Source organism: Cupressus sempervirens, chromosome 9, assembly GCF_028749045.1.
Source record: "Cupressus sempervirens isolate cs-2001-9-10 chromosome 9, ASM2874904v1, whole genome shotgun sequence".
Classification (NCBI taxonomy): Eukaryota; Viridiplantae; Streptophyta; class Pinopsida; order Cupressales; family Cupressaceae; genus Cupressus; species Cupressus sempervirens.
This window is the reverse complement of record NC_143126.1, coordinates 207,208,978-207,221,893: the sequence shown is the minus strand read 5'-3', so window position 1 is coordinate 207,221,893 and position 12,916 is coordinate 207,208,978. Positions and strand designations below refer to the sequence as shown.

General features: G+C 37.6%; 1 protein-coding gene across 6 annotated transcripts; it reads right to left on the bottom strand.

The window, feature by feature from the left end:
* Positions 1 to 644: 644 nt before the first annotated feature.
* On the bottom strand, positions 645 to 12,117 carry LOC149538220 (disease resistance protein Roq1-like). 6 transcript variants are annotated; one of them, XM_089799600.1, is made up of 5 exons: positions 11,474 to 12,116; positions 10,274 to 11,354; positions 9,902 to 10,165; positions 6,099 to 6,258; positions 645 to 1,197 (listed from the first exon to the last, which is right to left on the bottom strand). In XM_089799600.1, the coding sequence occupies exons 1-5, from the start codon at positions 12,007 to 12,009 to the stop codon at positions 1,136 to 1,138; spliced, it is 2,103 nt and encodes a 700-aa protein (XP_089655726.1). In that variant the 5' UTR covers positions 12,010 to 12,116; the 3' UTR covers positions 645 to 1,135. The 6 variants fall into 6 exon arrangements, 5 of the variants coding, with proteins under 5 accessions (XP_089655726.1, XP_089655725.1, XP_089655728.1 ...); XR_016356011.1 differs by lacking the exon at positions 645 to 1,197 and adding an exon at positions 1,688 to 2,417 and having other exon boundaries at positions 2,504 to 6,258; XM_089799599.1 differs by lacking the exon at positions 645 to 1,197 and adding an exon at positions 1,688 to 4,057 and having other exon boundaries at positions 11,474 to 12,117.
* Between the last annotated feature and the right edge of the window lie 799 nt (positions 12,118 to 12,916).

Below are 12,916 nucleotides of genomic sequence, written 5' to 3'. Positions count from 1 at the left end.
AATATAATGTATCTTTTATTTACATTTAGTTGTTCAATTAGTGATGGGAAAATAGCATGTTACAGAACTATTTGGAACTATTTGCTTTTACATCTGCTATACTCAGAAATTCACATGAATTCTATTTGCAGCTATGCATGATAATGCACATGCACCAACACATTATTGAGTGGTGACGGGCAGATAGTACAATACAAAAGATTTTGCACCAACGGTTAATATACAGCTGCATACATGGTGTTCTAAAATAAAAATCTGTGACTGATAATTGAACAATAGATTAATGACGACTTTATACTCCCCTCATTCTTAAACACACCCAAAAGTCAAATGCCACAAGGTGCCTAGTTGCGAGCCAATATAGGGAAAGGAAACAAACAATTTAGTGTTGTAATGAGCTCCAGGGTTCCTAATTGATCTAGACTCGCAGCCTAAAAGTTGCAAGAGAAGTCAATCAGAGAATTAACAGCTAGTGGTTTTCTCTGGTGGTAGCTACTGCGACTATAGATATCGTTGTCCTTAGGGTTAACATTAGTCATCAGGGCGCTATTGTTTTAATAGATTTTCATTATTCAAGAAACAATGAAATGTAAGAGCAAATGTAGTAACAACGTAAATTAACCCATTCGCAGGCAAGCACTAACTGTTTCAAAGCATTTTCTTTTCATCAAATCATATAGCAGAAAGACCCTTGTAATGTTTCGTAGAGACAATCCTATGCCAAAAATGGAGAATCCCCCAATTTAAGCTACTCTATCTTAGAAGCCTGGTACTTTCACAGAGATTTGTAGAAAGAGAGAGAATCTCACGCTGCTTCTCCAGCCAAGCTTGTCAGGTCCAAGCCTTCTCTGCGACACAGTGAAGATCTGCACAGATAAGTCCCTCCTTGTCTTCCATGGATTCGACCATTCTATTGAAAGTCCCCGACCCCCATAGTAATCGAAGACAAAACGTTTCTTTCTTGATTCCCCGATTGCTCATCAGAAGCTCCGAGGTAATGATTTTTGCATGCTCCACTAACAACCCTTTAATTGCCCACCAATGCATAGTGGTCAAGCATCGGTGGGAAGGGATATCATGGGGGGATATAGTTGTGATGTCACGCGATGGAGCCATCATCTGGGATTTGCACTTACTACATATTATATTGGTAATTCAAGCCAACACAAAAGAGTTTGAGGGACTCGAACTGAGGACCTGCACTTTGATACCATAAAGATTTTACTATCACACCAAAAACATGTACTGGTAGTGGAGAGATATCTCATTAGAAATATAGTCACTATGCCAACAGTAACCCAAAATCATCCGCTATAAAAACGATAGTTAATTTCTTTTTATTCCTCAATTCATGTTAATTTCTTTTCATTCCTCAATTCACAAATTAAATTGATTTCAGAACAAAAGCCAAATGGCAATACAACCAATTCGGATATAAGAAAACAGGTTGTCACAAGGCATCTACCAGGTACAGATTAAAAATCGTACCAAATGGATTTGACATCTTCTCTACAACTAATTCCTACTGCCAATACTCTTACTCGTAACCGGAAATAGACGACATTGAACTACGTCAGAATTTTGCAAGGCTAGTCGTGGAAAAAGTTAAATCAAAAACTTTCGATGGATAATTACGGGTTGTTCATCGATGAAAAAAAGATCATTGATTAGTTTAAATGCAAAAACATACAGCTTCAAATAAATTCTGATTCAATTTCCCAAACTTACCTATTCTATAAAGCATACATGTACAGAAGTAGGAGTTTAAAAACCTAAAATCTATTTGCTTCGATATCCCAAATTACTTCTTCCTGTCCAGAATGCAATTACCTTCTATCATTGCAGTCTCTATTGTCCCTCCCATCCTTACCCCTGCTCCCTATATTAACCATTACTCTGTTACCTGTCGATGAATAAATTTCTCCCTTGATTCCGCAAGCAACTGTCAGTTCTATTACTGTTTAACTTCCTAACAAAATTGAGTCCAATGATATGGAACTGCTTTTCATCAGACACAGGAAATGCATAACTAAGAAGATGCATCACAATACAGGGGCAGCATAGGAGCAAATTTTCATTTTTTTTGCCAATGATGTATCTATACATCTGCATATGAGCCACTTTTCAGACTTTCGTCAATACTGGAGCTCTCGTTACCTGTGCCAAAAATTTCCCTCCGAGAAGAGGAAGTGTTATGGGAATTCTCAATGGTTTTGTGAGGCTCGGTGGAGCCATCTTCACTCAAATGTTGTGTAACATTTTTTGATTAAAGATGAATATTCAGTGTTGTGTAGCATCAGATAGATTAAACACCTTTTTCTTGTGCTTCTTTTTCTTTTCTCTGTCATAATTATCAGCATCCAGATCGAATCCAACCCCAGAATAATTTTGCAAAATCCACGAACTTGAGTCAAGATCTGTACCAGAGCCACCAACTTAGTTCTAGAGGATTAGAAGAAAATAAAAAGCAGGAACCCACAAGAAGTTTAAACAGCGATCTTACCTTCAAGAGTGATGAAAACTTTCAGAAAAGTCCAGATAGTTTAAGTCAATTTCATTCTGGCCAACTAAACTCACTACTGTAAAATCTCTGGCGGAGGCAGCCTCCTTGGAACTGCCACTTATTACCAGTAGGCAAATAAGCTGCCCACTGTGTATTGTTACATATTGGCTGGTAGCGTTTAAATTTGATCATAAAGTTTTATCGCCTAATGCAAAGCACACAAACTTTTATAATAAGCACAACACGCATTGCAGTGGAGTTATCTGTTGTAAATTTCAGTTTTACTTAAAATGTGGTGTCAATCAAAACAACTGATTATGTTAAGGAATAACACATCAACTATTCTAGGAAGCTGATTGAAATTCGACTGAGCTCACAATACTATAAGCAGGAACTTTTCAAAATTGCAATGCCTTTGAAATATTACTTACGTGCAGAATAATTACATATTTTTTAATGAGACTATTCAAATCTTGCTAACCCTATAATCCAGATTAATATATCATCAAAACTAACAATTACTAGCACTGTCAAATGGAAGGGAGCCAAGGGCAAGACTAGCCTAATGTATTGGTTCCAACAAGACAGATTAGCTTAACCTGGATCTGATGTTTACTTGGAGCATTCATAACACATACTGTACCATTTTCTAAGGGTTAGAACCTAAATGGTGTGCTTATTTGAAGAAGTTTGTTAACACAGATGCATTATAGGTTTGGATCATTTACACACACCAATGAGTGCACTAACAAAATCTATTTAGTTATGTATTTCAGCCAAAAAAAGGAAAATAAATCAATTTCGGATGCTACTGGTTCAAATTTTAGCTCAATTCCCATATGCCAACTGACAAACAGTAGTGGAGCAACAAACCAAGGTCCTCCTTAAATCTAGAAGACAACAGGCTTTCAAGGTTTTTGTTTTTTCAAAGAGTGCTAAAGATGGATACTCAGAAAGATGGATCAAGTAACTAATGGAAACAGAGAAATGCAATAAGATTTTAATAACAAAGAAACCCCCTTCTCAGTAAAAGAGTTGAAATTTAGCACTGTAACATAAAGTAAAGAACAATAATCATATAATTGTGAAATTTCTTGATGTAAAAACCATGTCCTAATCAAAGATGCCACGTCATAGAAGAACGGAAAATGCGGAAAGGAAACCATTACAGCCAGCATTGAAAAGTCAAATCTCATTCGTTATCCATTAACTAAATAATTACAATTAGTTTATCATCGATTTCAGCATAACACTAAGGTGCTGATTTGTATCACATGAACATTACATCACATGAAACTATGGTGTTGAATTGCAATGTATGCCCATCTTATACATAAGAAAAAGTACATCTCAATCTCTTAGGATTACATTATTCAATAATGAGAGATTACATCAATTGAATGTTACCATACGTCATCGCTAAGATGAAAAGTACAAGAGCATGAGAGAGGTTACTGGAACTTATCATGTGTACTTTAGTGTATCCAGTTTCCAAAGCCATCAGATGTCGTCCATCAGCTATCTGAGATGGGAGTGTGGCCCAAGCGCTTTTACCTTGCCAACCACAGAGTGTTTACTCCCCCAAGATTCTTCTTGAAACATACTACATGCATCCATGCACCTAGCAGCCTAATCATAGATTGTGGCAAAAAAAAGAAAATAACACTACACATCTACCCATATGTAGTGAAAGAAAAACTGTAACATAGCTATCCACATGTACATTTCTTTAAACTAATGCATGTCTACACATATGCAAAAATGAAAGTAAGCATAGTCACACACATATGTGACATGTCAGAAACAACATATTTAAATGTAAATAATAAATGGCTTGGCCAAGCACTAAATTCGTCAACAATACTGAGATAGAGACAAATCGTAATGAATCTTATTCTTAGAATTTTAACAGGCTAAGAGAAGCAAAAACAAAATGTATCCATCCCCGCCCTCCCTTTGTCACATTACACCCAACCATGAAGGATTTAAACATCAACACTTAGACCCTAAAAACTTATATAATCAATTTCAAAAGTCGCTTGTACATATACATCATTAGATAGAAATCTGTTTCTGAATTCACATACAGCTGAGAGAACATTCCATCTAGGAATTTATAATCAGCAAGTAAACAACATCCTATCTGTGAGTTTACGTTCAGCAGTAATCACACATCATCTATCACGAAATTCATACACAACTGTGAATACATTCCATCTAGAACTTCATAAACAGCAAGTTCACAACATCTTGTCTATGATTTCACATTCAGCAACCACACAACAGTCCAAAACATAGAACTGAATTCACTGTAGTATTCATGAAAGAAAGCCCAATCCAGATGGCTATAGGTGTGACACTAGGACTCCTGCTTAACATATTTTTAGACCAAGTGCGTCTACAGTGAGTCTAATTTATTTAAAAGAATTTTTATCCAGCACTACTGAAAAACATACAGATACAATTGTCCTAGTTACATATTTTGTCAAAACATAAATGGAAACAGCAGCTGAGATCTTATGCCAAGTTTGTTCCCGTGGTTGCATCTTGTCCAAAGTTCAATTTAAGATATGAGTGAAAACTCAATAGAATAAAAAAATAAGGTGAAATGAATACTTCTGGTTTAATTCTTATCCACATCTCAGGTGAACAGCACGCACAGCTGGCTAATTCTTATTCACATCTTTGGTGAACAGCACGCACAGCTGGGTGTCTTGACTACATTTACCAGATGGTTCTTAAGAAATTATATCATTTATCCGGTTAAAACCTACGGTTAACATGTTCTAAAGAAAGAAGAGTTTGTTTTCACAATAGTGGAACCCTTTTTCCCCATTCCAATCCCTTTTTATTGTCATTGCTGTTTAAAATTCGTTTTACATCTACTATTGTTGTTTAGGAATGTTTTACATTGCTACTGTTGTTTTAAAAACGTTTTTACATTGCTAGGGTTGTCCTGTGCATAAAATTCGGTTCATAACTTACTGTTTTTGGGAGGAAGTACAATTTACCAAGTAGCCATTTATGTGTTTGATTCTACAACATTCCTGCGCTATACAGGGCAACTGTACAGGGCGAGGAAACAGAGTGCCAAGGTATATCGGCATTATGTCAAAAGTTCACAGCGGACTCTCTTAAGAATTTGGGATGCTTACCTTGACCCTGTTTCACTCTCACGGCTATACCATGCTTGCTACGCAACCAAAGACAACGCTTTAAGAGTTCTTTACAGTTGTAAAACGATATATAAATAGATGGCAGTTTCCAAACAGCGTCACATGCTACTGGCAGATAGTTCAAAGAGTAAGAGAATGAATGGACGCTACCACATGGTTAAATACAACACTGAATTCTTTCTTGCTAACAAGAGTACGATGTGGAAAAGAAATAAGTCACGGATGTCTATGCACAACCAACCATTTTAAGGAAATTGTAATAGAAGTAAAATTTAAGTATTTTTGTTATTGCTTTAGGGTTTTTGGAAATCGTTCTCCCCATTCTGCCTAGTAACACGAAAAAAAAAGCTAATACTAAACAGCGGCCAAACAATCCATCAACCATCTATGATCACATAGAGAGAAATGCGTAAAAGAACCTGAAATTTCACGTGGGTTCAATCTTTTCCTGTCCGACTGTCCTCCAGCTGCCGCTTCCGCATACTCCTCTCTCGAATACCTGCCTTCTTCTTCATCCTTCTCCGTGGTTGTCACTGACCCTACCTCAACCACACTTTCGATCCTGCAATCACTCAAACACTTGCAACAAGCATGAGTCAGTGATCAAAATAATATGTTCAGATATAAGACATTAAATAAACTTATGAATGACATAACACGAATCATATAATGAGATCATATAAAGAATGTAATGCATCATCTCATAACATATATTCATCTATGCATCAATTTAATCATTAATCCCATTTGCATAATTGAATTAAGTTCAAAACGTAAGAAATTAGCTTAAATATTCCTTAATTGTTGTCAAACAAAAAGATTGACGGATCTAACTTTAACTCAATCGCCACATAAGCATTTAGTAAGCACATCGACAAACGGGACCTAATACTTGTCGTGTTACCTTTGATAATAATGAACAAGAAAATGACTCGATGGGTCAATCTGCCCCATGGTAGAAGTGAAAATAAGGAAGAACCTTGATATTGAGGCGCTTGCACATTGGCTTGTTTTAAACAAAGTTGATTTTTAAGAAATGCAATATCAAGGAGCTTTGCGGCCACCTTGCACATCCACCAAATATAACATAATCCATATATACACAAATCAGTGTCAAAATATTGCAGAAAGCATAAAATTTCAGAATTAAAAGTCAGATATTTGATAAGCTGCAGTTGGTAATATTCTTCCATAAAGAATCCTACAAGGTGTTTCTTTTCACTCAGCAATAAAATGCTAACAAGAAAAAGAAATTATTAAAAAAAGCAATCAAGTTGAACGATAATTACTTATTTGAGAAGAGATCTTTCTAGCATTTTAGAGATCGTCATATTTCTCCTACAGATGTACAAATCAGTCAACCTGAAGATCATACGACACTTAAAGCTTTCTAGTTTGAAATTTTCCCAGTAAATGCTGTATATGAATGTCAAAACTCTGTTTGGCGCAAATCAGTCGGTCAAAATACTTTTGCAATAGAACTTTAAAGCTTATGCAATCCACAACAGTTTTAAAAAACAATCTTGAATGAAAATCTCATTTACTTCGGAAAATCATTTTGGCAGAAATCTCTACAGATTTTTTACTCCAAACTTGTTAACTTTATTGTCAATACCAACGAATGCATCTAGAAACTCTTGAGTTGAATGGATATAATGCACATTTGACCCTCCACTCTTTTCCCACCATCTCACCTCTTGATTTTGAACAGTTTCTGCATGTACCTGAATAATGACAATGAATTTGAAGTCCCAAATCAATTATTGTTCAGTAAAATGAAAGAGTAATCACAACTTTAGTCACATTTACACCAACAAGAGAGGACTCCGAGTAAAGGAATGCCCAGCACTAACAGGGCATATACTGACATTAAAATTAAATGAACAAGTGCGTCTAGAAACATCTGTATACTCTAATCCAAAATGATCTTCTTAACTAATATGAAATAACCTGTTGTCAATACAAACCCCCTAAGCTTCAGATATTGTAGCCATTATTGCCCAGTTAACTGCTCAGGTTTAGTAGGACGTCAAATGCAAAAAAATGCAATGCAGCTTTGCCTCAATTTAAGGGTTTCATCACTACAACGGCCAACCATAATCATCAGAAGAAAATAAAACCTCCAATAAACCCTACGAGTTGAAATCTCTTTCAAAACCTAGCCCAACTACCTATTGGATTGTGCACCAAAAGAACATAAAACGGAAGAAAGAAAAATGGGTAAACATAATGACCATTGTCAAAGAGCTGATGTATTGCATGCTATTTAGCCTCTAAGTTTTTGGAGAAATGATTTCCCAGCAGTTTTTTTAAAGTTTAAAAGCATGACAAAGTTTTTTGTTTATTTTTCCGTTTTTACTCCTTAAAGTAGAGCAGGCATCCATGTGTCTATTTATTCACAAATCTGAGTGCAAAACACATTAACTTCCTGTCATTTTTATTAAGTAATTACAAAAATTAAATCGAAATCTGCCAAAGCTTTTAAACCTCACAATTACTCATTTCCCGGCATTGCCTCCAACTTTGTTATCGCAAATAAGGACTATACTCACAAATGGAAATACTAGGATGTTTTCTATTTCCATTTGCTTTTGGAATGATAAAAATTTACAAGGCTATTTACAGATAAATTACTATCGCTAGTCTTTAAAAAAAAACAGATTAATAATTTTAATATGCCGATTACAAGTCCTCAAAAAAAGTAGGATAAAAAAAATTCTTTTCCGTTTATAGGTCACAGCGAAACAAAACTTCGATCTTGTTAGGGGGGATATATTTGAAACTTCAGATCTCTTTTGTGAATGGGGCTATCATCCATACAAAATATGCTTTTAAAAATATGGAAAACACAACATAATTTTATAAAAATTCAACATATGGTCTTCCTGATCTGCATTCTGTGCTGTAAATCTAAAAAACACCTGCTAAACAAACAGTGTGTTTCCAGAGTTCGTAGGTTTTTCTGGAAAAAAAATTCTCTGCCTTTTAGAATATTCTGTCTGAAAATTAACTAAGACACTCTTTTGCTTCCGGATGTAAGCGTACTGCTCTAATTTCGGACATCTGGCAATATCGAAAGATAGCCCCGGAATACGATTTATGTTTTGCAGTACTCTGCAATCAGGCTCCCGATTTATGTTTTGCAGCATTATGCAATCATGCACTTTGACCGTCTTGACTGATTTTGGGAAGTCATCCACCTTGACTAAACTGTAATTTTGAAGAAGCTGGAGGGTGTCTAGGCTAGGACAGCAATCTTCAGAAATTTTCAATCTCGTCACATCGGTTCCTTGTATATGTATGATCTTGAGTTTACCCAATGAAGAAGAAGACCCGGAACCGAAATCCAGCTCGCCGATTGGACAATTTATTATCCTCAAAGATTGGAGATTAGATAGTCGCCTAAGGCCTTCTGGCAAAGACCTCATATTTTCACAGCCCTTTATAGTCAAATGCTCTAAATGCTTCAGGCGCTCTACAGACTCAGGCAAAGATTCAAGCTGGATGCATCTCACAATTTTGAGACGAATCAAGCTGAACAAATCGCCAAGAGACTCTGGAAAGCTTTTCAAGTGCGAACTTCCAATCACTAGCATTTCCAATTTGCTTAGTTGACCAATATTATTTGGTAAACTCGTTAGATTTGTATTTTTCAGGTGGAGCTCTCTCAGGGACTTCTGCTCTATAGTTTGCAGGGGCAACTGTTTCCATTTTTGGCAACCTGAGAGGTACAAAATCTCTATGTTTTTCATCTTTTCAAACACGTCTGGCATTGGGGAAAGCTTCTTACAATCTGATATATCCAGATATTCCAAGTTTGTCAGCTGCTTAATAGAATTTGGCAATTCCATTAAATCCTTGCAAGAGCGCAAATCCAGATACCGTAGATTTCTTAAATCCCCAATTTGATCTGGGAGCGATGACAGCAATCTGCAATTTCGTAGTTCCACATGCTCGAGCGATTTGAGACCACAAAACCCCTCCGGCAGTTTTGTAAACCTCAATTCTTCTCCATGAGAAGTCAGGGTTAACATTGTCAAACGCTTCAGATGTGCTATTTCACTTGGAAATTTGTCAAACTCGCTGCCTTGCCTAGCACCAATAGTCAACTGTGTCAACTCTTCCGGATGCTGCCGTCAATTTTCAGTTCAATTTAGCTTGTAGAACAATGACTGGAAATAAGGTTTTGAAAAAGAATGTTGCAGATAGATATTATACTTACATGCGCACTATTTTCCCAAGGAAGTAATTTGTCAGCACCATAAATTTCTAGAGCCCTCAAATGTTTTAATGAAACCCAAGACGGAAGTTCTGATAGCTGGAAATCAGTCCAGCGAAGCCACACCGGATTGATTGATAGTCCGTCAAAGCCTGAGGTGAAATGATTTCCGGCAACAACAAGAATTTTTAATTCTTCAAAACATGGAGGGTAAGGACCGCAACATGTATCAAACTGATTTGTATCGGCTATTATTCCCCGGATCGGCTGGATACAAAGGGAAAAAGAGAAATAAAATTAAATCAGGGAGACAAGTAAACATACCTTACGTTTCTTGATTAGCAACAGCCCATACAAATCAAGTATCAACCTTACCTGCGGGTTTGTCATAATTTTGCTAATCTGGTCGCGGGGGCAAAGACGCCGGAGCGGGCACCCAGCTGCGATCTCCCTTCCCAAATCACGAAGATGCGTTTGCATTATTATGCGCCTCTGCTTGTCGACCTTAACAAGCGACTTCTCCACAAGACTATCTAGACTACTCCAGTGAGCTGCATCCCATACCGCAAGAGCCAAATTTTCCTTTTCACCATGGAAGAAACAGGCGACATCCAAAAATATATTTTTCTCATGCTCGTCTAGTTCACCATAACTACATCTCAGCGTCTCCTCTATGTCACCGGGCAATACCATGGAGATCTTCCTCAATTCGATTTTCCATTTCTCCGCATTCTTTCCGTGAAGCTTTCCTGCGATGATCTTGAGATACAATGGCCACCCATTACTAGCATCTACGAAGCCTTGAACAAGTTCTTCGAAATCTACCGGTGGAGAGGGTTTTGAGAAAGCAAGCTGACAAAAAAGTTGCTTTGCATGATGTGGATTCAGTGATGGCATCTGATAAACTGAGGTGATGTCCCATTTTCTAAGGATGCCTGAATCACGCGTAATGACAATAATCAAACTACCCGATTCAAGGCTTCTGCCATTATCTGGCAACAGATAGTTCAACTGATTCACGTGATCAACATCATCCAAAACGATGAGCATGCGACGTGGTTTGACGGCTCTTAACCTGCTAAACAGAATACGCCGGCCCTCATTTGCATCCGCCAGTTGGACATCTCTAAGGTGTAGCAGGTCCCGCAAGAGTTGTCTCTGCAATATCGGCACCTCTTTCTCCCTTACACCAGACAGAAAGCTACAACTATCGTACGCTGGGTATTTTCTGTTAAATAATTCTTGGGCTAGTGTGGTTTTACCACAGCCAACTATGCCCCAAATTCCCATAATGTTTACGCTTTGATGGTCTCCAGCACGCCCAGTTGTAAATTCAAAATCTTGCACTAAATCGTCCAGCCCAACTGCATCTGTATCTACCTGAAATGGCACTTGCACTTTCGTCATCTCCTGCAGGACGCGTTTCTCAAGTTTTCTGAAAAAATCCCCTAAGTCTCTGTACATAACAATCAAGTATCAGTCTGGCCGTAAAGATTATAAAGGGGCAGTATAGCAATAAGCGAAAATAAGCTACTAGGCATCCAATCGGGACGGGACGGGGTATATGATGCATACCCATTGCTCTTCAATTCAAGACCGCTATAAATGGAAGCTTTTTGTAGTGCCAATTTCCACTTCTCAAGCGTTCTTGATGCGTATCTGCCTTTCGCTTCATACTCTCGAAAGGCCTGATCATAAATTCCCAGAGGGTGTCTGACATCACCAGGATTGACATCGTAGAAAATAGGAATGATCGGGGCCCCTGTTTCCAGCATATAGAACAGCTCTTCCAAACACCAGGGCGATCTCGCATAATTGTTTGAAAATATGGCAATATGAAAATGAGCATTACTAATTGCATCTGCGAGTGCCTGTGGTATGGGGTCGCCTAACTTAAGCTCTTCTCGCTCGAAAAAAGCTTTCATCCCGAGGAGACCAAGCAAATAGTGGATGGGGCTAGCCAGTTGGCATTTCGCATCAGGGCCACGATGATTGATGAAAATATCATAGGGTGGCTGCTGACTCAGATTTATTGACGGTGAGGCAAAACCCGTTACAGCCTCGAAAGGCTTCTCTGCTGGTCTCTCTGCCGAAGGGAATGCCTCTTCCATGGAATCGAAAGGAAATGCAGCAGTATATGGATCTGACTCCACGAGTTAAAATAGTCGAACCTCCAGAGTTTCAGCGATGCATTTATGATTATTATAAATGGGCAAACATAAGGAAAACCAGAGCACACGGGGACAGTTTCTTTGAACTTCCCTTTTATGTGCTACGTTTTTTCGTTTAGTTTAGGACCGTATGTACAAGTGCATTATATTATGCTTCACTTAATTGGGAAACGATTTAGTGGTGTTGTTTAAGTATATAATTTTTAAGTGAAATTTATTGATCTATATTTCATGAGTAGTGATTCAACATGAATTCATCTAGGTGATGTTCATAGAGGTGAATCATCGGGACTTTTCGGGAGGTCACCCATACCAATACTACTCTAGTTTGAACGCGCTTAACTGCAAAGTTTCCTCCATGGTTAAACTCACTCTGCTTGCAACCCCATTTGCAAAACCTTCAACAAGTGTTGTGCTTTATGAACCAATCATTAGAAAGCCCCTTAAGCTCATCATTTGAGTAGGAGATAATTTCTGCATCAAGTCAAGTTGTGATATTGCTATCAGATTTAACTGTGTAGTTTTTGAGTCAAACTCATTGACTCATATTTCATGAGTAATGATTCAACACAAATCCATATCGTGTGAGAATAAATGAAACACTTAGCACTCATTGGATCTAGGTAATGCTCACAGAGGTGAAGCATCAAGACTTCCTAGCAGTTCACCCATCCTAGTACTACTCCAGCTTGAGCACGCTTAACTATGGAGCTTCTTCAATAGTTGAACTCACTCTGCTTGCAACCTCATTTGCAAAACCTTCACCAAGTGTTGTGCCTTATGAACAATTCATTAGAAAGCCCCTTAAGCTCATCAAATATGGGTCAAAAAGTCCTAGTGTTTCACC